This window comes from Panthera pardus, unplaced genomic scaffold (assembly GCF_024362965.1).
Source record: "Panthera pardus isolate Hobbes unplaced genomic scaffold, ASM2436296v1 HiC_scaffold_3, whole genome shotgun sequence".
Taxonomy (NCBI): Eukaryota; Metazoa; Chordata; class Mammalia; order Carnivora; family Felidae; genus Panthera; species Panthera pardus.
Window position 1 is genome coordinate 58,231,086 of NW_026526876.1, and position 27,312 is coordinate 58,258,397.

The 27,312-nt window shown below is 44.9% G+C and overlaps 1 protein-coding gene across 2 annotated transcripts; it reads left to right on the forward strand.

Moving 5' to 3' along the window:
- On the forward strand, positions 1-27,248 carry BLTP2 (bridge-like lipid transfer protein family member 2). 2 transcript variants are annotated; one of them, XM_053892396.1, is made up of 39 exons: positions 4-155; positions 1,027-1,150; positions 1,660-1,709; positions 2,007-2,154; positions 2,332-2,450; positions 2,683-2,743; positions 2,910-3,099; positions 3,237-3,360; positions 3,769-3,893; positions 4,139-4,206; positions 4,320-4,465; positions 5,082-5,200; positions 5,312-5,475; positions 5,635-5,893; positions 7,003-7,208; positions 8,554-9,646; positions 10,081-10,272; positions 10,403-10,605; positions 10,747-10,865; positions 10,980-11,200; positions 11,493-11,683; positions 11,806-11,905; positions 12,031-12,233; positions 13,257-13,551; positions 15,976-16,133; positions 16,402-16,608; positions 20,681-20,780; positions 20,992-21,174; positions 21,511-21,632; positions 22,115-22,270; positions 22,356-22,477; positions 23,772-23,952; positions 24,595-24,685; positions 24,886-24,992; positions 25,129-25,264; positions 25,369-25,499; positions 25,680-25,781; positions 26,128-26,262; positions 26,685-27,248. In XM_053892396.1, the coding sequence occupies exons 1-39, from the start codon at positions 91-93 to the stop codon at positions 26,865-26,867; spliced, it is 6,699 nt and encodes a 2,232-aa protein (XP_053748371.1). In that variant the 5' UTR covers positions 4-90; the 3' UTR covers positions 26,868-27,248. The 2 variants fall into 2 exon arrangements, 1 of the variants encoding a protein (XP_053748371.1); XR_008418593.1 differs by lacking the exons at positions 25,680-25,781; positions 26,128-26,262; positions 26,685-27,248 and having other exon boundaries at positions 1-155; positions 25,113-25,264; positions 25,369-25,484.
- The last annotated feature ends 64 nt before the right edge of the window (positions 27,249-27,312 follow it).

Here is a 27,312-nt window from a genome sequence, read left to right on the forward strand (position 1 = left end):
GGTCGGCCCGCGGCGGCGCAGAGCGGAGCCGGCGTGGGGAGGGGGGGCCCGGCAGGGCGGGGGCCAGAGCCAGGCCGGGCCGGGGCCGGAATGCCCCTGTTCTCCGCGCTGTTGGCCTTGCTGTTGGTTGCGCTCTGCGCCCTCTTCTTAGGCCGGTGAGGGGATCCCGGCTATAGCGGGCGGGGGCTGGGGAAGGAAAAGAGACTGAGGAGGGGGGGCGCGCTAGAAGGGCGCGCGGGAGGGGAAGGGGTCTGGGGGGGACGGTGTGCAGGCGGCGGAGGGGGAGGGCCCGAGGAGGGCCGCGGAGGGGTCGCGCGGCGAGGAGAGGGCTTGAGCGGGGGCGTAAGACCCGAGCTGGCGCCGAGGACCTGGGAGTAGGGAAGACTGAGGGAGCGGGCGAGGCCTGAGGAGATGCTGAGGCTCGAAGCTGAATAGGTTGTGTGTGTGTGTGTGTGTGTGTGTAGGGGCCCCGGCTTGGTGGTGTCTCTTTCTCCCTCCACACGCCCCTGAGTGCACCCTTCATCGAGTGCAGAGGGCACCTGCAGCCTCGCCCTAGGAGCCGGAACAGGTCTGGCTGCCCAGGAGAGAACGGCATTTGAGCCGGCCGGGTGTGACCCCACCGCCTTCTCGCTGACACCTGTCTAGAGGGCGGAGACATGGACTGTGTGGGGGAGTATTTGATGGCACATCTGACACAGCTGCCTGTACTTCGAATCCTATTGGGGCCTCTTCTTTCTTCATCTGGGGTTCCTAAGGGTTGGAAGGATTGCTTTCTTTGTCCCCAACTTAGGAGGTGGACTGTAGTTTGTCTGATTTCATCTGGGTGAAGGGGACACTACAGAATTAGGGTCTTGATCTTTGTGGCTGAGTGTAAGTGACAGAATGCTGTTTTGGGAGACTGGAGAGTTGCTCAGAAGATCCAGCTTTAGGACATGACCTTTTTGCAAGGCCTTCTAGGACCAGCAAGGAATGAGGAAAGCCCAAATTGGGAGAGGGTCCTGTGAACTCACAAGGATTTTTCTGCAGGTGGTTTGTGGTCCGGTTGGCCACCAAGTGGTGTCAGCGGAAGCTGCAGGCGGAGCTAAAGATCGGCTCCTTTTTTTGGATCCAGAATGTCAGCCTTAAGTTTCAACAGCACCAGCAAACAGTGGTGAGTCTTGGGCAACTCCCTGGGTATGTGTGTGGGTGGACCCAGCTGAATTTCAACTTTTTATTACTTTTTAAAAAAATTCTGGGTGACTTTCCTGGTTAGCCCAGCCTTGGCACCCCTTTGCCAAGATGATCTTAAGAGTTAGTTTGGAAACGCTGGGATCAATGCAAGTTGTTGAGTTAAAAATCCTTATAAGGCACAGAGTGTGCAGGGTACAATAAGAAAGATACAGAAGTAAGGACAGAACAGAGATAACAGGAAATAGAAGAGCTTACTGTTCTAATTTAAGAGGGGAAACAGCAACATATCCATGAAAGAGGAATACTAACCAAGTTGAGCCAATGTCATTGTGAGGAGCAGGATATAGTGCTCAGGAGAGAAGTTGGTGGAAATGGAGTGGAAAATATTTAGTGGAAGGGCTTCCTCCTCGTAGAACTTTTCCTGTCTGTCAAGCCGCTAATGGTTTACCTGGCAGCTAATGTACAAAGCTTTCTCCCACACTGTTTCAGGAAATTGATAGCCTGTGGATTTCCAGCAAACTCCTTAGCCATGACCTGCCGTGAGTACTCTACATCCTTACTCTTCCCTTGGGGAATCTTTTGGAATTGGAGTTTGCAGAATGACATTCTACAGAGGCCTCACAACCCAAGGAGGGGTTTTGCTGATGTCTCCCTCTCCCCCTCCCCTTTAGCCTGGAAGCTGTTATTTCGTGAGACAGATACTGATACCTACTATGAGACTGTTATCCATGATTTGAGCTATATTTCTAGGGAGGTTGAGAGAGTGAAGGTGAGAGGGGGAGGAGACTGCTAGGGAAGGGTGGACCTGATGATAGTGAGGTTTCTCTTCTGAACAGACGCTATGTGGCATTGTGCTTTGGAGAAGTGCGTATCAGAACGGATCTACAGAAGGTTTCTGGCCTGTTTGCCCCATTTTCTCAGAGCACTGGGGTGCATCAAAAGGAACTGTCCTTTAGTCCATCCTTACTGAAGATCTTCTGTCAGGTGAGATACTTCTCCCAGTTTCCTGGACTGTAGTAGGGATGGCTGGCTTTGTAGTCATGGGTGGATTTTTCCACTCTTTTGGGAACGTCATATCAAGAGCTACCTGTTATTCTTTCTCTGTTAGGAGGGAAAGGTAGTGCCTTGATATTAATCATTATTCTTCTTTGCTTCTTCTAGCTGTTCTCCATTCACGTAGATTCTATAAACATCATGGTTCTCAAGGTGGCTACTTCTGAGTCCTTGTGGCACATTCAGATCAGAGAAAGCAGCTTTCTTTTGGACAGTGATGGGAAAAGGTAACCATTGGGTAGAAGAGGGTCAGGTAGTTCCATTCTTGTCTTAAAATTGTTTTAGGGTGGGTGAATTTTCTTATTAAGGTGTCAGATTTTCATCCTGTAGCAATTGAGGAGAGGTTGAGATTAGGCACTTCTCCTTGCCTTGTTCCTTTCAGCCAGCAAAGCTTGACTGAACTTAAATGGTGAGGAAAGGGGCCAAGTACTCTAATTTTTTTTTTTTTTCCTTTCCCAGGCTGAAATGTGAGGTGAGCCTAAATCAGATCAACAGCAAAGTTCTAAAGAGTGGCCAGTTGGTGAGTATGCCATGGTCATTCAGATGCCTTGTTTCCTTCTGGGTGCAAGATACGAAGGAGCTTCTGTGTTCTTATGTGGATTCTCTCAAGGTGGTGTTCCAGACCATTGCATTTTGACCCCAAACTGCCTACTTTTTAACACCTCAGAGGCTTATCCTCCCTGTAGGAGGACACCTGCCTAGCGGAGCTCTCACTGGCCCTAAAGTTGTGTCTAGAGGTGGGCATCAGCAGTCGGCAACTGAAGGTGATCGCTGTGGATATGTGGACACTCCATGCTGAACTGCATGAGGGCCTTTTCCATAGTCAGCTGCTGCGCCAGAGCCCAAGCCTAGCACCCAAACCTGTTCCTTGTTCAGGTAAAGCCCCGGCCTAATATTGGGCATTGGGTTAGCCTATTTTATCTGGAAGACGTGGCCAAAGAGGACGGGGCATTTTGGGAGACCTGAGTGTGTTCAGGATTCATTGCTCTTGTGTTATTCATTTATGTTTTCAGAGGTGACAGAGAACTTGGCTGAGCCAGCTCTGCCTGGCCTGTACCTCCTTCAGCAGCTGCCAGACCAGGTCAAAGTGAAGATGGAGATCACAAGTGTGGTGCTGTCCATGAACAGTCAAAAGAGGTGAGATCTCTCCTGGCACAGAAGTACGGAGAATGATAACTGGAGCTATATGCTGGGGTCTCTGTAACCAGCCTAGTAGCTGCACTGAGTTTGTCTGTGGGGAGAAAGGGAGTAAGAATGGCATGTATTTCTTTTTTTTTGTTTGTTTTATTTTTTAATTTTTTTTTTAATGTTTATTTTTGGGAGGGAGAGAGAGACAGAGTGTGAATTGGGGAGGAGCAGAGAGAGAGACCCAGAATCTGAAGCAGGCTCCAGGCTCCAAGCTGCCAGCACAGAGCCTGATGTGGGGCTCAAACTCACGGACTGCGAGCTCATGACCTGAGCCAAAGTCAGACGCTTAACCGACTGAGCCACCCAGGCACCCCAGAATGGCACGTATTTCTGAGCCAGAGTCTGTCTCTCATCCAGGCACCTGAATTGGACACTGAAGCTGCTGCAGTTCCTGTACCACCGTGATGAGGACCAGCTGCCTCTTCGAAGCTTCACAGCAAACTCTGATATGGCACAGATGAACACTGAACTCGTACTGAAAGGTTCACGGGTGGGGATGTCGGTACTGAGAGTACCAGACACTCTTTCCCCTGTGCCCCATTTGGTCTTTTTAGTTTAATATCAGTGTAACTGGAGATGGAGAGGAGAGAACATACTGAGAGAAAATAGCCCCAATTCATGAGTTTGGGTGATAATCTGTTCATCTGCTTGCCTGCCTCTGACCCTCTCCTAGTTTTATGTTTTGTTTCCCCAGTGTTCTTCTCTGATCTGCTCTTTACCCTTACAGATGGGTTGTTGCTGTCCCAGAGCCGCCAGCGCATTGTCTGTCTCAACTCCCTCAAGGCCAGTGTGCAGGTGTGATGACTGTGATACCAAGAATCGTTCCTTTCTCTACTCTCTCCCTGTATCGTTGCATTGTGAGCTAATGAGATAAAACCCAAGCCCACAGTTCTGGTATTTATTTTCAGGTGACCACCATCGACCTCCTAGCCTCCCTGGTTTTGAATACTTGCATTATTCATTACCGGCACCAGGAATTCTCTCACTGGCTGCACATGCTAGCACTGGAGACCCAAGGGTCTAGTTCATCTGTTCTTACGCAAAGAAAAAAAAGGTCAGTGTAATCTTTTTCAGCCACCATCTTACCAGGTGGATTCTCAGATTCTTTTGGTCTAAAGTGGCATATTGTGTTAAATGTGTATTTGATTACTTCAGTAGCAATTCTATTTTATAGATCTTCCCCATTATACTAGGTTCTTTGACGGTAGGATGAGGTCCTTTTTGTTTCTATGTCGTTATTGCTCAGCATAGTGCCTTATTATACAAAATAAACAATTGTTGAACTGAACTTAAATGATCCACAGTATCTTGTCTGCCTTAGATTTTAAGGTGGTCGGTCATGTCACCTTCCATGGCTAGGAAGGAATGCCCCTTGGTTGTATTAGGTTGAATCATACGATATGCCGATGTCTATATTTGACATTCATATCTGACCTATGAAATGGCAGTCTCATGTGGTTCAACCTAGTAGCTGTGGCATTCCTACAGATTACTGTTGGGAGTAGCAGTAAACAGCAAACTGAAAATTTCAGTCTTTTAATTTTCTGGTTGTTTTCCATTCTAAGAATCACAACCAAACTCACCCTGACTTTGGAGAGCTTCAGGTGTCTCTCCATAATGGGAAGCTGGAATTCTTTCCTTACCAAACAGTGATGTCTGTCCCTTTGCAGAACCTTCCCCCAGATCCTGGCTCCCATTATCTTTAGCACTTCCATCTCCAATGTCAACGTTTCCATTCAGCTTGGTGATACACCACCCTTTGCCTTGGGATTCAATTCCATCTCTCTAGGTAAGGCTCTGGTATGGAAAAGGAGTAAGAATCTGTCCATTAGTGAAGCTGGGCCCAATTGATGGCCACAGTGGTTCCACAGAACTCTTCTCTCCCACCTTCTTTGTTCAGATTACCAGCACCTGAGGCCACAGAGTATCCATCAGCGCGGCGTCCTAACTGTGGACCACCTCTGCTGGCGGGTGGGCAGTGACTCTCACATTCAGCGGGCACCCCACCCACCCAATATGCATGTTTGGGGTGAGGCACTTGTCCTGGACTCCTTCACACTACAGGTAGGTGGGGACTTTGGTGAACAGGAGCCCCATATAGTTTCCTTGTCCTGCCCTGCTTTAGAGCATGGAGCCCCTTTTTGGCAGAATATGATGCATCAGGGTATTATAGAACTGTGTGTCTGCATGCTCATAATGGGGCTCCCTCTGCTTCTTTTCTAGGGTAGCTATAACCAACCTTTGGGCCTGTCTAGCACCCAGTCAGATACCCTGTTTCTTGATTGTACCATCCGAGGACTGCAGGTAGAAGCATCAGATACCTGTGCCCAGTGTCTCTCTCGCATTTTATCCTTGATGGACATACAGTCTGGGAAGTCCGCTGTCTCTAGAGAGTCTTCATTTGGGGAATCTGTGTCACTACTGTGGAAGGTGGACTTGAAGGTGGAGGACATGAACTTGTTCACCCTTTCTGCCCTGGTTGGTAAGTGGGACAGGAAGTCTGTACCGAAGTGGGTAGTTTCTAACCTAAGCAGATTATGCTGGTTCAGTCTGTGCCTTTTCATTTAATGAAGCTGACTATGTGAATTTTTCTATTTTATTTATTTATTTAATTTTATTTTTTTAATGTTTATTTTTGGGAGAGAGAGCAAGTGCATGTGCATGTATGAGCAGGGGAGGGGCAGAGAGAGAGGGAGGCACAGAATCTGAAGCAGGCTCTAGGCTCTGAACTGTCAGCACAGAACCCGACTTGGGGCTGGAGCTCACCAACTGCGAGATGGTGACCTGAGCTGAAGTTGGATGCTTAACTGACTGAGCCACCCAGGTGCCCCATGATTATGTGAAAAATTTCTAAATTAAAGGCATGAGATACTGGAAGGTCTTACATAACTATTGGGTTTCTTGATGTTTCTTAAAGGTCTATAGGAGCTATTAAATATTAAGCAAGATTTATTTAAAAAAGGGGGTGGGGGAGAGGGAAAAATGGGTGATGGGCATTGAGGAGGGCACTTGTTGGGATGAGCACTGGGTGCTGTTTGTAAGCCAATTTGACAATAAATTGTATTAAAAAAATAAAAAGTCAAATCATTATTTAAAAAAAAGCCTTGAGGCACCTGGGTGGCTCAGTTGGTTAAGTGTCCAACTTAGGCTCAGGCCATGATCTCACAATATGTGAGTTCAACCCTGCTTTGGGCTGTCTGCTGTCAGCACAGAGCCCTCTTCTGATCCTCTGTTCCACTCTCTCTCTCCTTCTCTCTCCCCTGCTCAAAAAGAAAATAAACATTAAAAAAAAAAGCCTTGATAGTTGATCAAGAAATTGATTTTTTTTATTTCCGTGTGTGTTTAGTTCTAGAGAGTAACTGGTACATCTCCGGGCACCTTGTAGCAGTTAGGGAGCTTCTTTGGGTCTGCCAGATTTAGGTAGGTTAATTTAGGAAAGGAAAAGTTTCCCTGAAACATGAGGAATGATCTTAGGGAGGTATGGGTAACACAGAAAGCTAGAGTGGAGGGAATAAATAAGAAAGGAGAGTGAGGGCTGCGGTTGCCATTTGAGAGCTGCGAACCGATGCTGACATGGTTTCTGGATGTTAGGTGCTTCCGAGGTCCGACTGGACACGCTGACTATCCTGGGAAGTGCTGAAACCTCCACTGTGGGTGTCCAGGGACTTGTGCTTGCGCTGGTGAAGTCCGTCACAGAGAAGATGCAGCCGTGCTGCAAGGCTCCTGACATCCCCACTCCCGTGCTCAGCCTCTCCATGCTGTCCATCACCTACCACAGCAGCATCCGCTCCCTGGAGGTAATGCTTCTTTGGGGAGGTGGAGTCAGGTTGGCTTCTCCCTAGGCTTAGAGCATTTCCCAGTCTTTTGAGTCTGGTGTGAAACTCAAACTGTGAGAAATAGGACACCTTGTGTTATTCTTTTTGTCCTTGCTTGTTCTGTACATTTTTAACTCTTTATTGTGGGATGTAAAATATACACACAATTAGAACATATGAACTTGTACGTATCCATACCCAGCTTCAGTAATTGCCAGCTTAGGACCAATGTGTTTTAGCTACACTCTGCCATCCACCTCCCGCTCTGGGATTATTTTGAAGCAGACCTATACCAGACGTATAATTTCAACTGTAAACATTTCAGTGCATATCTCTGAAAAATAAGGAGCTTTTTTTTTTTAAAGATCATGATCTGGTGTTACTTTCCTGAAGCACCCAGCTCATTAAAAGCCTGGAAGGGAGGGGTGCCTTGCTGACTCACTTGCTGGAGCATACATCTCTTGATCTTGAGGTTTTAAGTTCGAGCCCCACGTTGGGTGTAGAGATTACTTAAAAATAAAATCTTTAAATATAAGTAAATAAAAATAAAAGGCTGGAATGGCTCTAAAGATGGAGGCACTGGCAAGTTTTAAGAGGCTTTCCAAGATTTTTCTCCTCAGACTATCAGGTGGACATGGAATCCTCTTAGGAGAGGTGTGGGATATCTTCCTAATTGTCAGGCTTCAGCTTCCCTTGGAAACTGAAGAGTTGCCTTTTTAGAGGCTGGAACTCAAAGGAATTTTTCTGTTCTGGAATTTAAATTTTCTCTGCTTCACTATTCAGAATTGATTTTGTTTTCCAAGCTGACAAGGACTCCCTTCTTTGAGGCATACTTTTGTGTAAATCAATTGCTGTATTGATTTGTGTGGTCAGTCTTTTTTATATTTAAGAATTGAGATGCAATCAATGCATAAAACATTTTCAAATTGATTGTTGCAGTGGTTATTATGCAGAGTGAGCCTGTTATAGAAAAATAACTCATAGACAGAAATATAAAGCCAAATGATTAACTGTCTGCTGTACATAGCTGATATCCTATGGTAGATATCAAAGAATCAACACACATGATCTCTACTCTCGGACAATTTAGAATCCAGTTGAGAATTCAAAAGTGTGAGTGCTCTTACACATAAGATAAACAAGAACCGTTAGCTCAGCACATTCGTGCTAAGGGGAACAAGGCAAAGGAGTAACTAATGAGGCTACTCAGGAAATACTTCCTAGTGGAGATGGTTCTTGACCCAGGTGTGCTTGTATAATATTCCCGGTCAGCTCTCCTATTTTGGGATATTGTAACTGACAGATCCTTTTCTCTTGCTCCCTGAAGGTTCAGTGTGGTGCAGGGCTGACCTTACTTTGGAGCCCCCCAGATCACATGTACCTGTACCAGCACGTCCTGGCTACCCTGCATTGCCGAGACCTACTAAGAGCCACTCTGTTTCCCGAGACTGTTCCACTCCTTGCACTAGAGACTCCAGAGGCTGCGTCTGAGCCAGAAGGTCATCTACCTGAGCCATCTCCTCCAAAGCGGCTCCTAAACCTCACACTAGAGGTGAGCACAGCTAAGCTGACAGCTTTTGTAGCTGAGGACAAGTTCATTACCCTGGCTGCAGAGAGTGTGTCGCTGAGCAGGCATGGGGGTTCACTGCAGGCTTACTGCCCAGAGCTGGCTGCCGGCTTTGATGGCAATAACATCTTCAACTTCAAGGAGGTGGAAGTACAGCTGCTACCTGAACTGGAGGAGATGATCCTCCACCGGAACCCCTTCCCTGTGCTGCAGACCCTCCGGAACCGTGTTTGGCTCCTGTCCCTGGGATCAGTCTCAGTGGAGTTTCCTTATCAGTACGATTTCTCTCGAACTCTGGATGAGGCTGTGGGAGTTCAGAAATGGCTGAAGGGACTGCATCGAGGAACGCATGCTCAGGCTTCTCCAAGCCCTGCCCCACTCCCACCGGATCTACTCTTGAAGGTTCAGCACTTCTCATGGGTTTTCCTGGATGACATTTTTGAGGTGAAACTTCGTGATAACTATGAACTGATGAAGGATGAAAGTAAGGAGAGTGCCAAAAGGCTGCAGTTGCTGGATGCCAAGGTGGCTGCCCTTCGGAAGCAACATGGGGAGTTACTGCCAGCCCGCAAAATTGAGGAGCTCTATGCCTCTTTGGAACATAAAAACATTGAAATCTACATTCAGCGTTCCCGTCGTCTCTATGGCAACACACCTATGCGCCGGGCCCTGCTCACTTGGAGCCTGGCGGGGCTAGAGCTGGTAGCTCTGGCAGATGTCTCCTTCCATGGCCCTGAGCGTGTGGTAGAGCAAGTTCAAGAGCTTGATCCAAGCAGCCCTTTCCCTGCTGAGGGAGTAGATCTTGTCATTCAGTGGTGTCGTATGCTCAAGTGCAGTGTTAAGACATTTTTGGGTAAGTAGTACTTCCTTATTTGCAGAGTCTGGTGTTTGCCCTCCCAGCTCCAGGAAGCTCTTTGAGTGGATGCAGAGGAGCTCAGTTATATTGGGAACTCTGGTGGTTGTGGGATGGGTGGAGTGGGATGGGTGGGCTCCTCTTCCCTTTCTTTGTTCCTGAATTTCACCCTGAAACTGCTTGGCTAACATAAAGGGACAGCTAACACAGTCATCTTCAGGGTTGGTGTACCCCTTGGATCTCAGTGGTATTCCCCTCACCATCTGCTCAGTGTCTCCATGCCCTTTTTCAGCTTTTCTGTCAATTGCCAGCTCTTGTTCTCTCAGTTGACTTTGTTAAATAGATGGGTAAAAGTAGTGGTGGGGGAGAAAAATGTTTGAGAATATTGAGACAGTCCTCTGAATAGCCATTGTATATCCTCCCTGTAATAACAGTTCGGATAAGAGATTATCCCCGATACCTGTTTGAGATCCGTGACTGGAGGCTGATGGGTCGACTTGTGGGCACCGAGCAGAGTGGTCAGCCTTGTTCCCGGCGGCGTCAGATCTTGCACTTGGGGCTTCCATGGGGTAATGTGGCAGTAGAGAGGAACATGCCCCCACTCAAGTTCTACCACGACTTCCGCTGTGAGTAGAGGAAGACAGTTGGTTTGGCTGAGGGATGTTGTGGTTGCTAGGATGGGAGATGAGCTGAGGCCCTTCTGGAGTGAAGAAAGAAGTTGTGTAACAAGCTGTACCCTTTGCCCCTCTGTCCCAGCGGAAATCTTCCAGTACACAGTGGTATGGGGCCCGTGCTGGGATCCAGCCTGGACCCTGATTAGCCAATCTGTGGACCTCTTGACCAAGCCTTCAGCTGACCCCAGCCCACCCTTGCCCTGGTGGGACAAGAGCCGTCTACTGTTTCATGGGGACTGGCACATGGACATAGAACAGGCAAATCTGCACCAGCTGGCTACTGAGGTGAGGGGTTCCAGAGGAGTTACTAGGATGGTGTGGTTGGGGCCTGTGTAGCACATGGTAGGGAGAGGAAAAGGTACTGATTTGGGAGGTTTGGAGGATACTTGTATCCAGATCTCACCAAGTTGTTGGGGATGGTTATAGGACCCGTACAACACAACTGAAAATATGCACTGGGAGTGGAGCCACCTGTCTTTTCATTGGAAACCTGGTCAGTTTGTGTTCAAGGGTGACTTGGATGTCAACGTGAGAACAGCTTCTAAGTGAGTGGAGTAATGCCTCAACGGGGTGAGGGACTCAGGTTGGAGGGAGTGGGGAAGGGCCAGGGGGTTGCAAGTGACCAGGGCACTGAGGGCTGGGACTCTGTTGTGAGACAGGTATGATGACTGCTGCTTCCTTCACCTGCCTGACCTCTGCATGACACTGGACCTGCAGTGGCTGTGCCATGGGAACCCCCATGATCACCATGGTGTCACTCTGCGGGCTCCAGAGTTCCTGCCTGAGGTGCCCTTGGGCCAGCTCCATGACTCCTACCGGGCATTCCGCTCTGAGAACCTCAATCTCTCCATCAAGATGGATCTGACCCGGCACAGTGGGAGTGAGGCTTGGGTCTGGGGCAGCGGGAGGAAGGGTTGGGAGGATGGGCTTAAACACCGAGGACTTCAACTTGACCCTTGGGGGAGGGGATAAGGAAAGCAAGGGAGGATTTGGATTAGGACCTTTTCTGAGAGAGGGTTGGTGAAAACAAAGCTTAGATCTTTAAAAGGAATGGGTGTTGGGGATAGTGTGAGGCTGAATGCTGTTTGGATTTTTAAACCTCTAAAAGCTGAAGCTAGCTTTATCTCTGTGTTTTAACCACAGGTAGGAAATGTCTATCCTTTCTTTTGCAGCGATATCCCAGCCCCGGATTCTGCTATATAGTAGTACCCTGCGCTGGATGCAAAACTTCTGGGCAACTTGGACTAGTGTCACAAGGCCTATCTGTAGGGGAAAGCTCTTTAATAACCTGAAACCTAGCAAAAAGAAACTCGGCCAGCACTACAAGCAGCTTTCCTATACTGCACTCTTTCCCCAGCTACAGGTCAGGCTCTGACAGTCCTGGTGACATCTTCAGTTCTTTCCCTTTCCCTCGTTTTTGTGTTTTTTCCCATCTTAATCATCTGATGTCATTCTTTGTTCAGTATTATGCTCTCTTGTTGCCAGGTGCATTATTGGGCCTCATTTGCCCAGCAACGGGGCATCCAGATTGAGTGCAGTCAGGGCCATGTCTTCACTAGGGGAACTCAGCGGCTTATACCTCAAGGTAAGGTCAAAGACTGCCTTCATTTTTCCTACCCTCTTTGCCCTTCACATTTCTCTTCCCTCTATGTGTCCCACACTGTTCTTCTGTACTGGTCTGCATGGGCTCTGTATGCCTCCTTTTCTCAGCGGGCACAGTGATGCGGCGTCTCATCTCTGACTGGAGTGTGACCCAGATGGTTAGTGACCTAAGTCAGGTGACTGTTCACCTTATGGCTTCACCCACTGAAGAAAATGCTGATCACTGCCTTGATCCCTTGGTAACAAAGACCCACCTACTGAGCCTGTCCTCTCTCACCTACCAACGGCACAGCAATCGCACGGCTGAGGAGGTACCGCCTGACACAGTCTCTTTGCTACCTTATTTTTATCAGTAGGTGTTTTAGTCTGCTGTTACAGGGCTGCTATAACAAAACACCAAAGAATGTGTGGCTTGAACAACAGAAATTTATTCCTGACAGTTCTAGAGGCTGGAAAGTCTAAGATCAGGGGCCAACATAGTCAGATTCTGGTGAGGGCTCTCCTCCTGGCTTGTAGACAGTTGCCTTCGCTGGGTCCTCACATGGCAGGAAAAGAGAGGGAGAGAACACGCTCTCTGGTGTCTCTTATAAGGGCACTAATCCCATCACAAGGGCCTCACTCTTGTGACTTCATGTAAACTTAATTACCTCCTAAAAGTCACATCTCCAAATATTATCACATTGGGGATTATGGTCTCAACATATGAATTATGGAGAGGGACACAATTTAGTCCATAGCAGTAGGTTTTAAGCTAAGTCCCGGGTAACGTTTCTGACTGTATTCCAAGTAAAAATATCATTACTGTCTGATGAACTCGCTATCATCATTTGTATCAGCGTACCTCTTTTTGAATATTCCTTCTCTCCGTCTCCTAAAGATAGTCTCTTGCCTTTCAAGAAACAGTAAAACTTTTTTCCTAGCACCTTCTTTGGCATTTTTTGTTGTTGTTTTTTCCTAGTTAAAGAAAGATTTTTTATGTTGAAATTTTCTTTTCTTTTCTTTTTTGTTTTTTTTTTTAAAGTAGGCTTCACACCCAAGGTGGGGCTTGAACTCATGACCCGGAGATCAAGAGTCGTATACACTACCGAGTGAGCCAGCCAGGCGCGCCCCATGTGTTGAAATTTTCTAAATCATTTAAAATATAGCGGATGTAGTCAGAATGCAATCTAATGCACAAACTAAGACCACTTAGTTTTTCTTTCTCCAGGGTCGTCTTTTCTCCCCCAGAACAGATTTCTTGTTCAACAAGCTTGTTTTCTTGCCTCTGCCTTTGTGGTCCAGGAGAAATAGTGGGAATTTCCATGCTACCTTGTGGTTCTTTTCCTGTTTCTTAGGAGCTCTCTACTCGAGTTGGGGATCCTGCCTTTCATACACACCAGCTGCACTTGGTAGATTTACGGGCTTCCTGGACAACCACCAATCGGGACATTGCCTTTGGTTTATATGATGGCTATAAAAAGGCAGCTGTACTCAAACGTAATCTCTCTACGGAGGCCCTGAAGGGGTTAAAGATTGATCCCCAGATGCCAGCTAAAAAGCCAAAGCAGAGTGTTCTGACCAGTGCCCCAGCCCCACCTCCCGTCAGCACTCCCAGCTTTAGTGGACAGCCTGATAAGGGGTCCTCAGGAGGTAAGCTGGGGGAAATAAAACTTCATAGAGTTAGGTGTAGGATATGTGCATAGGATTGAACAAGAACTGGGAGGACTAAATCATGGCTGGTTCCATCTAGATATAGAGATGAAAACTATTCTTTTTCCATATTAGGTCACCTCTGACTTACATAGCCGTGATATAGGGGCAGTTAAAGGGTGTCATCCTGTGGGAAGGAGGAGAGGATCATGAAGGAGTGATGGGGCCAGAACGGGATGAGTAAGGGAGAAAAATGATTAAAGAATTGTTATGTGGTTTGATGAATTAATTTGTTAACAAATATTGAGTACTTAACAGGCGTAAAACACTGTGCTGGGTTCAGTGAGAGATATAAAACGAATGACATTCTACTTGCCTCAACAAGTTTATCATCTCTGGATGAGCTTAGTTCATTCATTCATTCCCAATCACTCATTCATTCATAGATTCATTTTAGCTTATTGTGGGTTTATAATATACCAGACATAACCCTAGACATTAGGGATATAAAAATGAGGAGAAGCTCAGAAACTAATAGACAGACATGTAAATTATTATTTCATTATGAAAATGCTTTTTAAGAATGTTTAAGAAGAAAGTATTTAAATCAGCATAGGGAAATCTAGAAAAGCTTCCCAGAAAAGATCATTGAGATGGGCCTTAAAAAATAAATAAGAGTTCGGCAGGCAAGAAAAGAGGAGAGGGTGTTTTAAGGAGAGGGAATAAGTATAGAGGAATGCAAGTTCGTGGTAAATTTAAGAACAAGGTGGAAAGTGATATCAAAAGAGAAGTCAAAAGAGAAAAAAGTATATGGGAGTTCTTGACTGGAATGAAGGAGGGAGTGCAATCAGGGAAAGGTTTATCGAGGAAAGTAGCATTTGAGCTGGACCTTGAAGGCTGAGTATGGTTTGAACCTGTGGAAATGGGGAGGAAAGGCATTCAAGGCATCCTGAATAGGAGTAGATTTGGTAAGGCTCCATATGTTCAAAGGAGAGCGAACAATCTGTTTCAATTGGCATAGAGAGTAACTAAGGCGAGGAGCGAGGGAAGATCCTGGAAAGGAAAGCTGCACATAGACCATCACAGGTAGACCATCACAGGTCTTTTATACAAGGCTAAGGAGTTTTTGGTCCTTATTCAGTAGACAGTGGTGAACTACTGAAAGTTTTTGAATGGGGATGTGTCATCATGAGACTTTACTTTTAGGAAGATAAATCTAGCAGTGCTGTGGAGGAGGACTGGAGAGGAAGAAACTGGAGGTGGAGAGACAGATAAGGAAACTATTATGGTGTCCCAACAACATGTAATGAGGGCCTGAACTTGGTAGAGGCAGTGGGAATGGAGATGAGGGGATGGGTGGAAATGTTATTGTACTAAGAAATTTGGCAACTGGTTGGAAGAAAGAGTTAAGATAGAAAGCAATAATGACTGAGGCTTTGAGCCTGGGACTAGCATGATGGTAACAGTAATATCAGAGATAGGAGAGCCGGAGGATACTAAATACTAAAGTTCGGGGAGGAACAGGGTTGTTGAGTTCAGATTTGGACATGCTGAGTTTGTGGTGCAAGTAGTACATCTAGGTAATGTCTAACCAACAGCTGGAAATGAGGATCTAAAAGCTTAGAACTAGAGGTGAAGACTTTGGGAGTTTCGGCATAGAGCTAAAAGTTAATCCCAAGTAGATAATAATAGTTGCTTTCTGTGTGGCAGGTACTCTGCAAAATACTTTTGTATGTTATTGCATTAAATTCCCTCAACAACCTTATGAGATAGTTACTATTATTTTACAGACAAGGGGACTGAGACACAGGTTAAAGCAAGCTGCTGAAAGTCACAATCGAGTAACTGGCAGAGATAGGATCTTAAATACAGGACAGGCAGACAAGTCTGATTCTGGATGCTGCTAACCATAACACTCTGTTAGAAAAACTCATTAGAAGAAAGAGGAAGAGAAGGGAACCCGAGGAGATACTTATTTCTAAGACATGGGAGAAGAGGATTTAGAGGCATAATCGTAGGAAGCAGTAGAGCTATGAGAACACAGTGGCACTAATGGCAAAGGAGTGGTTTCATATGGAAAGGAGTGGTCCACAAACAACATTTAAAATAATATAAAATGAAAAATATAAGGAACAAAATGAGAAGAAAGATCCTAGAGTAATCAGAGGTTGATATACCTAAGAGAAAAAAATGCTGCTATTATATAGCACTCTTGGGAATCTGTTATTTTTGTTAAAATTGAGGAAATGAAATGACAACCCTTATTTTGCCCTCAGAGATCAAGGAGGGGAGTGGGTGGGCTGGAGTTGCAGGTTGGAGAGAGTATTTTCTAGAGAAATTGAAGGAAGATCGGTTTGGCCCTAGATGTATTGCCCATATTCCTTTGAGATTGTGACTTTCTTCCACTTCCTATTTCTCTGCCAGGTGCCTACATGTTGCAGAAGCTGATTGAAGAGACAGACAGGTTTGTAGTGTTCACAGAAGAGGAATCAGGTGTGAGTGATCAGCTGTGTGGCATCGCTGCCTGCCAGACGGATGATATATATAACCGAAACTGCCTTATTGAGCTGGTTAATTGCCAGGTAACTTCTCTTTACCAGAGCACCCTAGCATTGGGCTAGATCCTGATCATATGTGTTCACCTTCTCCCAGCGCCAAATAAGAATGGGCAGATAGAGCTCCAAACAATTATTCCTTCCACCAGGTATCCAGGATAATCCTTCCATTTCTAAAACCATAGTGTAAGCCAGAATTAGATCCAGCTGCATTCATTGATACAGTCCTTTCACTGACCTTCTCATCTTCCCTGGTGGCCCTTGTGCTATGATTCTGCTCCTGTCTATGGCATAGATGGTTCTTCGTGGAGCGGAGACAGAAGGCTGTGTCATTGTGTCAGCTGCCAAAGCTCAGCTGCTGCAGTGCCAACACCATCCAGCCTGGTATGGTGACACATTGAAGCAAAAGACATCCTGGACTTGCCTACTGGATGGCATGCAGTACTTTGCCACCACTGAAAGCAGCCCCACTGAGCAGGATGGCCGACAGCTCTGGTTAGAGGTTAGTCAAATACAGGAATTGCAGGCAGTCTCTGATTTGTGGTCTGTGAGCACATAGTGCTTTTTTCTTTTTTTTTAATCTCTTGCTGTTCTTTTTTATTGTGAGGGAAATTCTCGTTTCCCAGCACTAGAATAAAATGGGTTGGAACTTTTTTACGTTTGAGAAGATTGCTGACCTCTGCTAATAAATCACACTAATCAGCAGGCAGCCAAGAAAACAGGCAGTAAGCCTGAGAACTTTAGATAAATTCTTTATCTGCCCTTTCTCTGATTTCTCTTATGAAGATGTTTGATTAGTTTCAGCAAAGCAGTAAGGTTGAATACAAAGACTGCTTGTCTAGGACTCAGGTGATGTGAGTTCTAATGCCACCTTTGCTGTTATAGTAGCCATGAGCCTTTGGGCGAGTCACCTTTATTTACTTTGTTTGTCTATTTATTTTGAGAGAGAGAGATGAGAGCAGGGGAGGGGCATAGAGAGAGGGAGAGAGAATCCCAAGCAGGCTCTGCATTGTCAGCGCTGAGCCCAATGTGGGGCTCAAACTCACAGTTCTGAGACCATGATCTGAGCTGAAATCCAGAGTCAGAGGCTTAAACTGACTGAGCCACCCCAGGGCCCCAAGTTGCCTTTATTTGTAAAATTGAGTTAATACTTCCCCCTCACAAGATTGTTGAAAGGATCAAGGGTGAGAAACTGCTTTGAAAAATACAAAGCTTCATTTAGATGGAAAATAATTACACCATTTTTAAAAAGTTATGTCAGAGGAGGTCTAAGTGTGTCAAGACAGCATTTTGTTAGATGGTGGAATTATGAGCAGTTGGCAGGGACTAGGCTATAGATTTTCTTTTCAGTGTAGTAAAACTGAATTTGCTTTATAATTTCTAGGATATTCTCCCAGAATAATAGGAGATCTAATAGTTATAAGATGTACCTAATACTCAGCATTGTTCCTACTTAACCGGTGTGAAGTGTCCACATTGTGCTGGGCATGGTACACCCAAATGAGTTACTGGATCCAGCTACCTCTTTAAGGACCAATAGGATAACTTCATTTACCATTCTACTCAGTGGGGAAAAAGCTAATCCCTTTTCTGTCCTCCCTGCCTGGTGCTTCTTACTCCAACAACCTTAGGGCTCAATCTAAGCAACCTCAGGTGTAATTACACACAAGGTAATCATTTAATCAGATGTCAAGCCAAGTAAGGGTCAAGTTATTGGTACTATGAGAGGTCATGCTGATATATTACATCTGTGATTCAGGCAAGCAGTGCTCTTTACCACTAATCTCAGGAGGTAGGCATAGAAGGTATACTCAGGCAGAGGTGGGCAGGATGAGCTATGCAAGATCTCTAGCATTTTCCGGGCCTCTGCTTCTTTTAGGCATGCCCTCTTTTACATGTGAACCCTTTTTTTCCTCAGGCTGTGATATTAGCATTAGAGTAGAATATCCTAGGGTTTTTTTTGTTTCTTTAATTGAAGTATAGTTGACATATTAGTTTCAGGTGTACAGCATAGTGACTTGACAATTACAAACATTATAAAATGCTCACCAGGGTAGTTACCATCTGTCACCATATAAAATTATTACAGTATTATTGACTATTTCCTGTACTGTACTTTTCATCTCTGAGTTATTTTATATCTGGAAGTATGTACCTTTTAATCCCCTTGATTTATTTCACCTATTCCTCCCACCCTCCTCCCCTCTGGCAACCACCAGTTCTTTATGGGTTTATTTCTGTTTTTGTTGTTTGTTTTTTAGATTCCCCATATAAGCGAAATCATATAGGATTTATCTTTGTCTGTCTGATTTTACTTGGGATAATACCCTTAGATCCATCTGTATTGCCAAAAATGGCAAGATTTTATTCCTTTTTATGGCTAGTAGTATCCCATTGTGTATATATAAAATACGTCTTTATCCATTCATCTGTTGAAGGACATTTAGGTTGCTTCTGTATCTTGGCTATTATAAATACACATAATAAGCATTAAATATAGGGCTTTTCGAATTAATGATTTCATTTTCTTCAAATAAATACCCAGAAGTGGAATTATTAGATCGTATGGTACTTCTGTTTTTAGTTTTTTGAGGAATCTCAGTATTGTTTGCCAGAATGGCTGCACCAATTTACATTCCTGCTAACGTTGCACAGTTTCCCTTTTCTCATCGTCCTTGCCAAGATGTGTTATTTCATTTTGATACTAGCCATTTTAGTGTGAAGTGGCTTTGATTTGTATTTCCCTGATGATTAATGAATTTGAGCATCTTTCCATGTGTCTGTTAGCCCATCTGTATGTCTTCTTTTGGAAAAATGTCTACTCAGGTCCTCTGCCCATTTTTAATTGGATTAATGTTTTTTTTGGGGGGGGGGTTTTTTGGTGTTGAGTTGTAGGAGTTCCTTATGTATCATTTGCAAATATCTTCTCCCTTTCAGTAGGTTGTCTTTTCGTTTTGCTTATGATTTCCTTCACTGAGTTTGGTGGGAGTACTTTGATCTTGCCTTTCCCATATGAAATTTTTTGTGACTTGGCAGATCTGCTTATGGTCTTCATATCACTCATTCTACTATTCACTTTGACTTCAGCTTGGCAGAGAGACTCAAAAGAATTCATTCCCTTTACCCCATGGGCAACAGTGTCAGGGTGGTTGTCTGAAAACAGAAAACAGCAAAACCACAATTGCATGAATATCAAAGTGGGTGGGAAAGTCACTGGTTTTGATGAAATTTTTTGTGCTTGACAGGATTGACTTTTTCCTCAAAAATTTTTTTTTATTGTGGTAAGATATAAAATTTACCATTTTAACCATTTTTAAAGTTTATTTATTTATTTTGAGACAGAGTGTGAGCAGAGGAGGGGCAGAGAGAGAGAAGGAAAGAGGGAATCCCAAGCAGGCTCTATGCTGAGCGCAGAGTTCGATGTAGGGCTTGATCTCACAACTGAGATCGTGACCTGAGCTGAAATCAAGAGTTGGATGCCACCCCTGGTTTTAACCATTTTTAAGTGTAAAGTTAAGTTTGTATTAAATACATTCATAATGTTGTTCAACCATCACCACCATCCATTTCCCTAACTCTTCATCTTATAAAACTGAAATTATACCCATTAAACCATAACCTCCCTTCCCCTTTCCAGTCCTCAGCAACCACCATTCTACTTTCTGTCTCTATGATTTTGGCTGTTCTTAAGTACCTTGTATAAGTGGAATCATACAGTATTTGTCTTTTTGTGACTAGTTTATTTCACTTCCTATAATCTCTTCAAGGTTTGTTCGTGTTCTAGCATCTTCCTTTTTAGGATTGGATTCTGTTGTATGTACAAGAAATTGCTTATCCATTTGTCTATCAGTGGATACTTGGGTTGCTTCCATATTTTAGCTATTGTGAATAATACCATGTGAACATGGGTGTACAAATCTCTTCAAGACCTTGCTTTCAGTTCTTCTCAGTGTATATCCAGAAGTGGAACTGCTAGGTCATATAGCAAAAATTCTATTTTTAATTTTTTGAGGAATTGCCATACTGTTTCCATAGTACCATTGTACCATTTGACATACCCCAACAGTGCACAAGGGTTCCAATTTCTGCACATCCTTGGCAACACTTTTTTTTTTTTTTTTGATTGTAGCCATCGTAATGGGTGTGAGGTGGGATAGGATTTTTTTTTTAATGTTTATTTATTTATTTTGAGAGCACAAGTGGGGAAGGAGCAGAGAGAGAGAAGGAGACAGAATCCCAAGCAGAGCCTGATGTGAGGCTTGATCCCAAGAACTGTGAGATCATGACCTGAGCTGGTATCAAGAGTCACTTAACTGACTGAGCCACCCAGGTGCCCCCAGATAGGATATGATTTTAACCTAGCTTGCTTTTCTGGTCTTAGGCCTGCAGACATGTAACTCATCTGGGTTTGGAGAATTTAGGTGGTGGGCCAGGAGGGAGTCATGTATGTCTTCTACCCTGGGAGATCCTTCAAGCTGTTCCAGGCAGTGGAAATTTAGATAGTATTACTTGCATCATAATCATCTGTGTCCCAGTTGGCTAGGAGTTAAAGGTGCCTGTATCTCTGTCTTCAGGTAAAGAATATTGAGGAGCACCGGCAGCGTAGTCTGGACTCTGTGCAGGAGCTGATGGAGAGCGGGCAGGCAGTGGGAGGCATGGTTACCACCACCACAGGTCAGCTCTCCCTTACTCCCCATCATGTTGTTAGATGTGCATTTTCTTACATACTCTTAAAATTAACATATGCTGGAATAGGACCATTTTGTTTTAGGCTAGGGGGAAAGCAAGTGTCTGGAGTTCCCTAAACATCACATATGGCTGGGAGGTTCTCACAATACCTCCATTGAAAATGTTTTTCTCTTATCTCTTTCCCACCTCTTCCCAGATTGGAACCAGCCAGCTGAGGCGCAACAAGCCCAGCAAGTCCAACGGATCATTTCACGCTGTAGCTGCCGAATGTACTATATTAGTTACAGCCATGACATTGATCCTGAGCTAGCAACTCAGATTAAGCCACCTGAGGTTCATGAGAACCAGGAAAAGGAAGATCTCCTAAAGAAACAGGAAGGTATTCAGGGCTTGAAAGGCTTTTAGAAGGGAACTAGAGAATTTTTGAAAGTAGCTATTTCCTTAGTGGTTTTGAGTTAGTAGTGTTATTAGAAGTCCCACTGTGCCCTGGGCATTAACACTTTCACTTTGCTCTACATTGTGTAAGTTCTGCTATAAGAGAATAAACTGGACTGTTGGAGGGAACTGGGATGAATGGATATTGTTTAATTCTAAAATAAGAAAACCTATTTCTACCCATGAGCATCTCTCACTAATACCAAATATGGGTTAGAAGATGGGGTCGATATTTAGAGAGAAACTTGAGTTTCTTACCTAGCTGCTATCAATTACCTAGGAGCTGTGGATACCTTCACCCTTATTCATCATGAGCTGGAAATCTCCACCAACCCGGCTCAGTATGCCATGATCTTAGACATCGTCAACAACCTGCTGCTCCACGTAGAACCTAAGCGGAAGGTGAGCATGGGCCCTAATAGAATGCCAGTTAACCTCACAGGAACTGACAGACCTTGTGCTTTATTTGGGGTCCAGTAAGAAAAGCCATGCTTCAGACTGAAAAAGGACCTTGTGGTGAGTACATCCTGTGTTAGTCAATAGCAGCAGTTGAAATTGTCTAGAAAAGGTCTGAGTGTTTCTGAGACTGCAGAGCTTGTTTATGTGTGGTTTTTCTTGGTCAGTTCTCTGCTGAGTCACTTTAATACCTCTAAAAACAGTAACTGGTCCCCACTATCACCTCTATCCCTACCCTGTGGCACTGGCTTATTGTGAAATCTTTATGTCTTCTGCATTGGCCTACCCTTTATGCTTGCTACTAATGGTAACAGATACAAGTAAGCTTTCCAGAAGAGGTCCCTGTTTCTTGTTCCTTTCTGTATTTCACCTTACTACAAGACATGTCTATTAAGAAACCTTGCTCATTTCCTTTTCCATTCCTTCAGGAGCATAGTGAGAAGAAGCAGCGAGTCAGGTTCCAGCTTGAGATCTCTAGCAATCCTGAGGAACAGCGCAGCAGCATATTACACTTGCAGGAGGCCGTGCGGCAGCATGTGGCCCAAATACGGCAGCTGGAAAAGCAGATGTATTCTATCATGAAGGTAGTCACCAGGGCAGTTTGAGGAGAGGGTGTTCTCCTAGGACAAAGGAGATCTCCTCTCAGTTTCTCCTGCCTTGGCTCCCTAGTCTTTGCAGGATGACAGCAAGAATGAGAACTTGCTTGACCTGAACCAAAAGCTTCAGTTGCAGCTAAACCAGGAGAAGGCCAACCTACAGCTGGAAAGTGAAGAGCTGAATATCCTCATCAGGTGCCATAGCATCCTTTCCCTGCCCTTTTCTAGTGCCCCAGCTGGAATTGATTTCTCTTCCTTGCTTTAGATCTATTGTGCATTATCAAAGGCTGATGTAGATTTGGGCACTTCCCGAATGAGCGTTGCTGGTCTTGGCCAAGAGATTGAGAACAGGAGAGCCCCTGCTTTGGCTCCTCATTAGAGTACCTCCTGGGAAAGGAGAAAATCAGCTCAGAAAGATAGCTCTTGTGGCCCTGGTGCTATGCAGGTGAACTGAAAATAAAATATCTTGGAAGTTGGTCAGTAAGGAGCACAATTGCAGATACAATTGTAGGGGTTTATTAGTGGGCAGAGATTACTTTATTAAGAAGTACCTGGAGGGCACTTGGGTGGCTTAGTCGGTTGAGTGTCCAGCTTTTGACTTTGCCTCAGGTAATAATCTCACAGTTCCTGAGTTTGAGCCCCACGTCGGGCTCTGAACTGACAGCGGGGAGCCTGCTTGGGATTCTCTCTCTCCCTCTCTCTCTCTCTCAAAATATACCAAAAAACCCCCAAAATAAAACCTTGGAAAAAAAAAAAAAAGCAGCACCTCTATGGCTCAGTCAGTAGAGCATGTGACTCTTGATCTCAGAATCATGAGTTCAAGCCCTATGCTGGGTGTGGAACTTACTTTTTTTTTTTTTTAACATGGTTAGCATGTGGCATAGTTAGCGCATATATATATACTTGTGTGTGTGTGTGTGTGTGTGTATACATATATACATATATGTATACATATTTTTATAATTTATTGTCAAATTGGCTAACATACAGTGTGTGAAGTGTGCTCTTGGTTTTTGGGGTAGATTCCCATGGTTTACCACTTACATACAACACCCAGTGTTCATCCCAACAAATGCCCTTCTCAATGCCCATCACCCATTTTTCCCTCTCCCCCACCCCCTCCCCCATCCACCCTCAGTTTGTTCTCTGTATTTAAGAGTCTCTTATGGTTTGCTTCCCTCCCTCTCTGTAACTGTTTTTTTCCCTTTCCCTTCCCCCATGGTCTTCTGTTAAGTTTCTCAAGATGGGTGTGGAACTTAAGAAAAAACAACAACAACAACTGTGGAATTGAAAAATTTGAAAGATGGGATTTATTCTCCCATGGCCCAGGGTGTGAGGAGCATGAATCCAGTGAAAAAAATAGGGAATAGCTGTCCCAAAATAGGTCCATCTCTGGGTTTACCTCCTGCATCATTCTAGAGCATTCTACCCCACCCCCAACCCAAATGCTGTTACCCTTATTGGCTTTGGCCCTCCTGTCCATTTATAGGTGTTTTAAGGATTTCCAATTGCAGCAGGCCAATAAGATGGAGTTGCGAAAGCAACAAGAAGATGTGAGTGTGGTTCGTCGCACTGAGTTCTACTTTGCTCAGGCACGATGGCGTCTGACAGAGGAAGATGGACAGCTAGGAATTGCTGAACTGGAGCTGCAGCGGTTCCTCTACAGCAAGGTATCGGGTATATACAATCACATAAAGGCAGCTGTATTGAGAGACATTGACCTATCACAGGAGTCTTAACTCGGAGAAACAAAGAGGCTAATTATTATATGATTACTAATGCTGGTATTAACGGTTATTAATGATGATACATGAGCAGAGTTCCCTTTAGACACAGTTGTTTGTAATATTAAATAATACAGATATAGATGAGCTTGATCAAATGCTTCTTTCATTGAATAAGATTATCCCTAGAAATATGGCCCAGAAAGAAGTAATCTTCCAATACCAGCTTGGAATAGAATTAATTCTATACTGACATTCAGCTTTCCTGCAATAAATAACCAGTGGAGGAGAAGACATGATTCATTATTCCACACTCCTTCCCCCTGGGAGTTTGGAAATGAGTGAGACCATTTTTGACCATCACAGTAATTGGGAAGGATTACTGGCACTTAGTGCTCTTGTTAGTGTCCATGAGAAACACTGGATTAAAGGGTGAATTGACTGTATGGAGATGAAAGGGATACCAAAGGTTGGGGTTAAACATATGGAGAACCTGAAAACAGGATATGTAGCAATTCTCTAGCAAGCTCCTGAGAAAGACTTATAATAGTGTGTGGGGTGGGGTTGGGGGGGAATCTGTCTTTATAGGTGAATAAGTCTGATGACACAGCAGAACATCTTCTGGAATTGGGCTGGTTCACTATGAACAACCTCCTCCCCAATGCTGTCTATAAGGCAAGTCTTATTTCCCCATTCCTGCCCCATTCTCATGCTTCCTAACACAGGGCATTTGTAATGGCCCTTCCCCATAAACCCACTAAGGGAAATACTGTGGTGATCTGAGAGGTGAAAGCTTGTCTAGCTTAGCAAGACTGTTGCTTTTCCTCTTAGTCTGCAGGGATTTGTGGGTAGACTTATCACTCTTTATCTTACAGGTAGTCCTACGGCCCCAGAGCTCCTGCCAATCTGGGCGACAGCTAGCCCTCCGCCTTTTCAGCAAAGTCCGGCCCCCTGTTGGGGGTATTTCTGTTAAGGAACACTTTGAGGTTAGTAAACAGTCCTTTGGGGACCCAGGAACAAAGGGCACTCAAAAGCTATCTGTGTGTTATGTTACATTAGGGGTAGGTAAACTGAGGGATGATGTCTGAGCTTAATTGCTTCTTCAGCCTTTTTCCTCTTTAGGTAAATGTGGTGCCTCTCACCATCCAGCTGACACACCAGTTCTTCCATAGAATAATGGGCTTTTTCTTTCCTGGCCGAAGCGTAGAAGATGATGAGGTTGGTGATGAAGAAGATAAGTCCAAACTGGTGACTACTGGTGAGAACTTTTATGGTGGAGATCCGGAAGACTGGGGTAGCAGCCTCAGAGATAGCTGAAGCTTCAGAAAGAGGACAACAGCTGGTGTGCTTGCTTTTTCATAGGAATACCAGTGGTTAAGCCTCGGCAGCTGATTGCAACAGATGATGCAGCACCACTGGGCCCTGGGAAGGGTGTTGCACAAGGCTTAAATCGGAGTTCTGGTGTCAGAAGATCATTTCGGAAAGTACCTGAGGTACCAGACATGCCCCTAATGACAGAAAGATGGAAGAATCCTAGGGTTCTGTTTGGGTCAGCTGAAGATTTCTTCTGTTTCCTGAGTCTTTTCCAGGGATGAAAGGAGATGGAGATGTTTGGGGTTCTAAGTTTCTTCTGATGGTTTCAAGAACTCATATTCGTTTCCTGCCTTTCCTAGCACCCTGTGGATGATATTGACAAGATGAAAGAGCGAGCTGCCATGAACAACTCCTTCATCTACATAAAGATTCCACAGGTTCCTCTGTGTGTCAGCTACAAGGTCTGCTCCTCCCTAGTACTTTCTAGAACAGGGTGGGAAGGGAACCAGATAAGATCAGAGATTACAATTAGGCACGACAGTCTAAATTGTGAAGATGGTCTTTGGGTAATAATCTGCTGTTCCCTCTGCTGCCTTCAGGAGTCAGTACTGTTACAGGATGAGGTAAAGGGAAATCAGTATCTTTAGATTGCTGCTGCAGGAAAGTGCTAGACTTGGGACTCAAGTATTAGATTGGACTGTGTGTTCGCTTCAGCAGCACATATATTAAAAAAGTATTAGCTTTGGACTAAAAATGGCAGCTGATCTTTTCGCTCTTTTCTCTCCCCTCTCCCTCCTTCTCTTGCAGGGTGAGAAGAATAGTGTGGATTGGGGTGACCTTAACCTTGTGCTGCCCTGTCTGGAGTACCACAACAACACATGGACATGGCTAGACTTTGCCATGGCTGTCAAGAGGGACAGCCGCAAAGCCCTGGTTGCCCAGGTATCCTGCCAGAGTTCATGGCTGTTTGGTTAGCAGGGGCTGACAAACAGGTCCTGTGCTCAGGAGCATTTCATTGTAGGACATATGTAGGACAAGTAGCCTTGGCAACGGGCAGGTGAATGAAGTGAGCAACTTCTATCCCTGCCCTCTCCGTGACTTTGGTCAGATGTTTAAATGTTTACACTTATATATGTTAACTGCTGTTGAGTTTTAGGGAACTGAGGGCTGACGCAGCTTCAGGTTTAGAATAGGTTCTAATTAGACTGTAAGCTTCTTGAAAGCAGAGATCATTTTATAATTTGAATTGCCACATTGTGCCTTCATGTAAGCTTAACAAATCTTTTTTGACTTGGTTCACAGTGATTTATTCTGCCTGTTCCACTAATATTTACCTTCCCTTTTACTCCTCTCTAACCTACCAGGTAATCAAAGAGAAGCTAAGGCTGAAGCCTGCAACAGGGTCTGAGGTCCGGGGAAAGCTAGAAACTAAATCAGATCTCAACATGCAACAGCAGGAAGAGGAGGAGAAAGCCCGGCTCCTCATCGGTTTAAGTGTGGGCAACAAGAACCCTGGCAAGAAGTCCATCTTTGGCAGGCGCAAGTGATCCAGCATGCAAGAGTGGCTGCAGTACAGGATCTGACTTTGGCTCAGGCCCCAGGGACTTGTGGGGTGGGAGGCGCTTCCCCTCATCCATCAGGATTTGTGGTGATCAGGAGCTCACAGGGTACTGTGGAGAGAGGCACTGCTCTTTTAGCAGCTGGCCTGTTCCCTGCAGAACACGGTGGATAATAATGCTGAGTTCTACCTCACACTGATCAGCAGGGCCAGAGAGGCATCAAGAGAGCAAGACCCAGGGATTGGGCCCAGGATCAGGATCTGGTTCCCTTGGGGCCAACTGAAAGGGTGGGAGGGACAGTTCTGATCAAGTGTGATAAATTTTTATAGACCTATATATAAATATATACATATATATTTCTAAGTGTAACTGCTCTCCCTCTGTGCCAGAAAGTTGAGGGGAGGATCCGCTCTCTCCCTCATTCCACTGCCTT

Bases quoted from the DNA above. Each gene is read 5' to 3' on its own strand.
- BLTP2 (XM_053892396.1), top strand. From the start codon at position 91: ATGCCCCTGTTCTCCGCGCTGTTGGCCTTGCTGTTGGTTGCGCTCTGC. The intron at 11,906-12,030 runs GTAAGGTCAAAG...TCCTTTTCTCAG, and splicing joins TCAGCGGCTTATACCTCAAG to CGGGCACAGTGATGCGGCGT. The intron at 22,271-22,355 runs GTAGTCACCAGG...TTGGCTCCCTAG, and splicing joins AGATGTATTCTATCATGAAG to TCTTTGCAGGATGACAGCAA.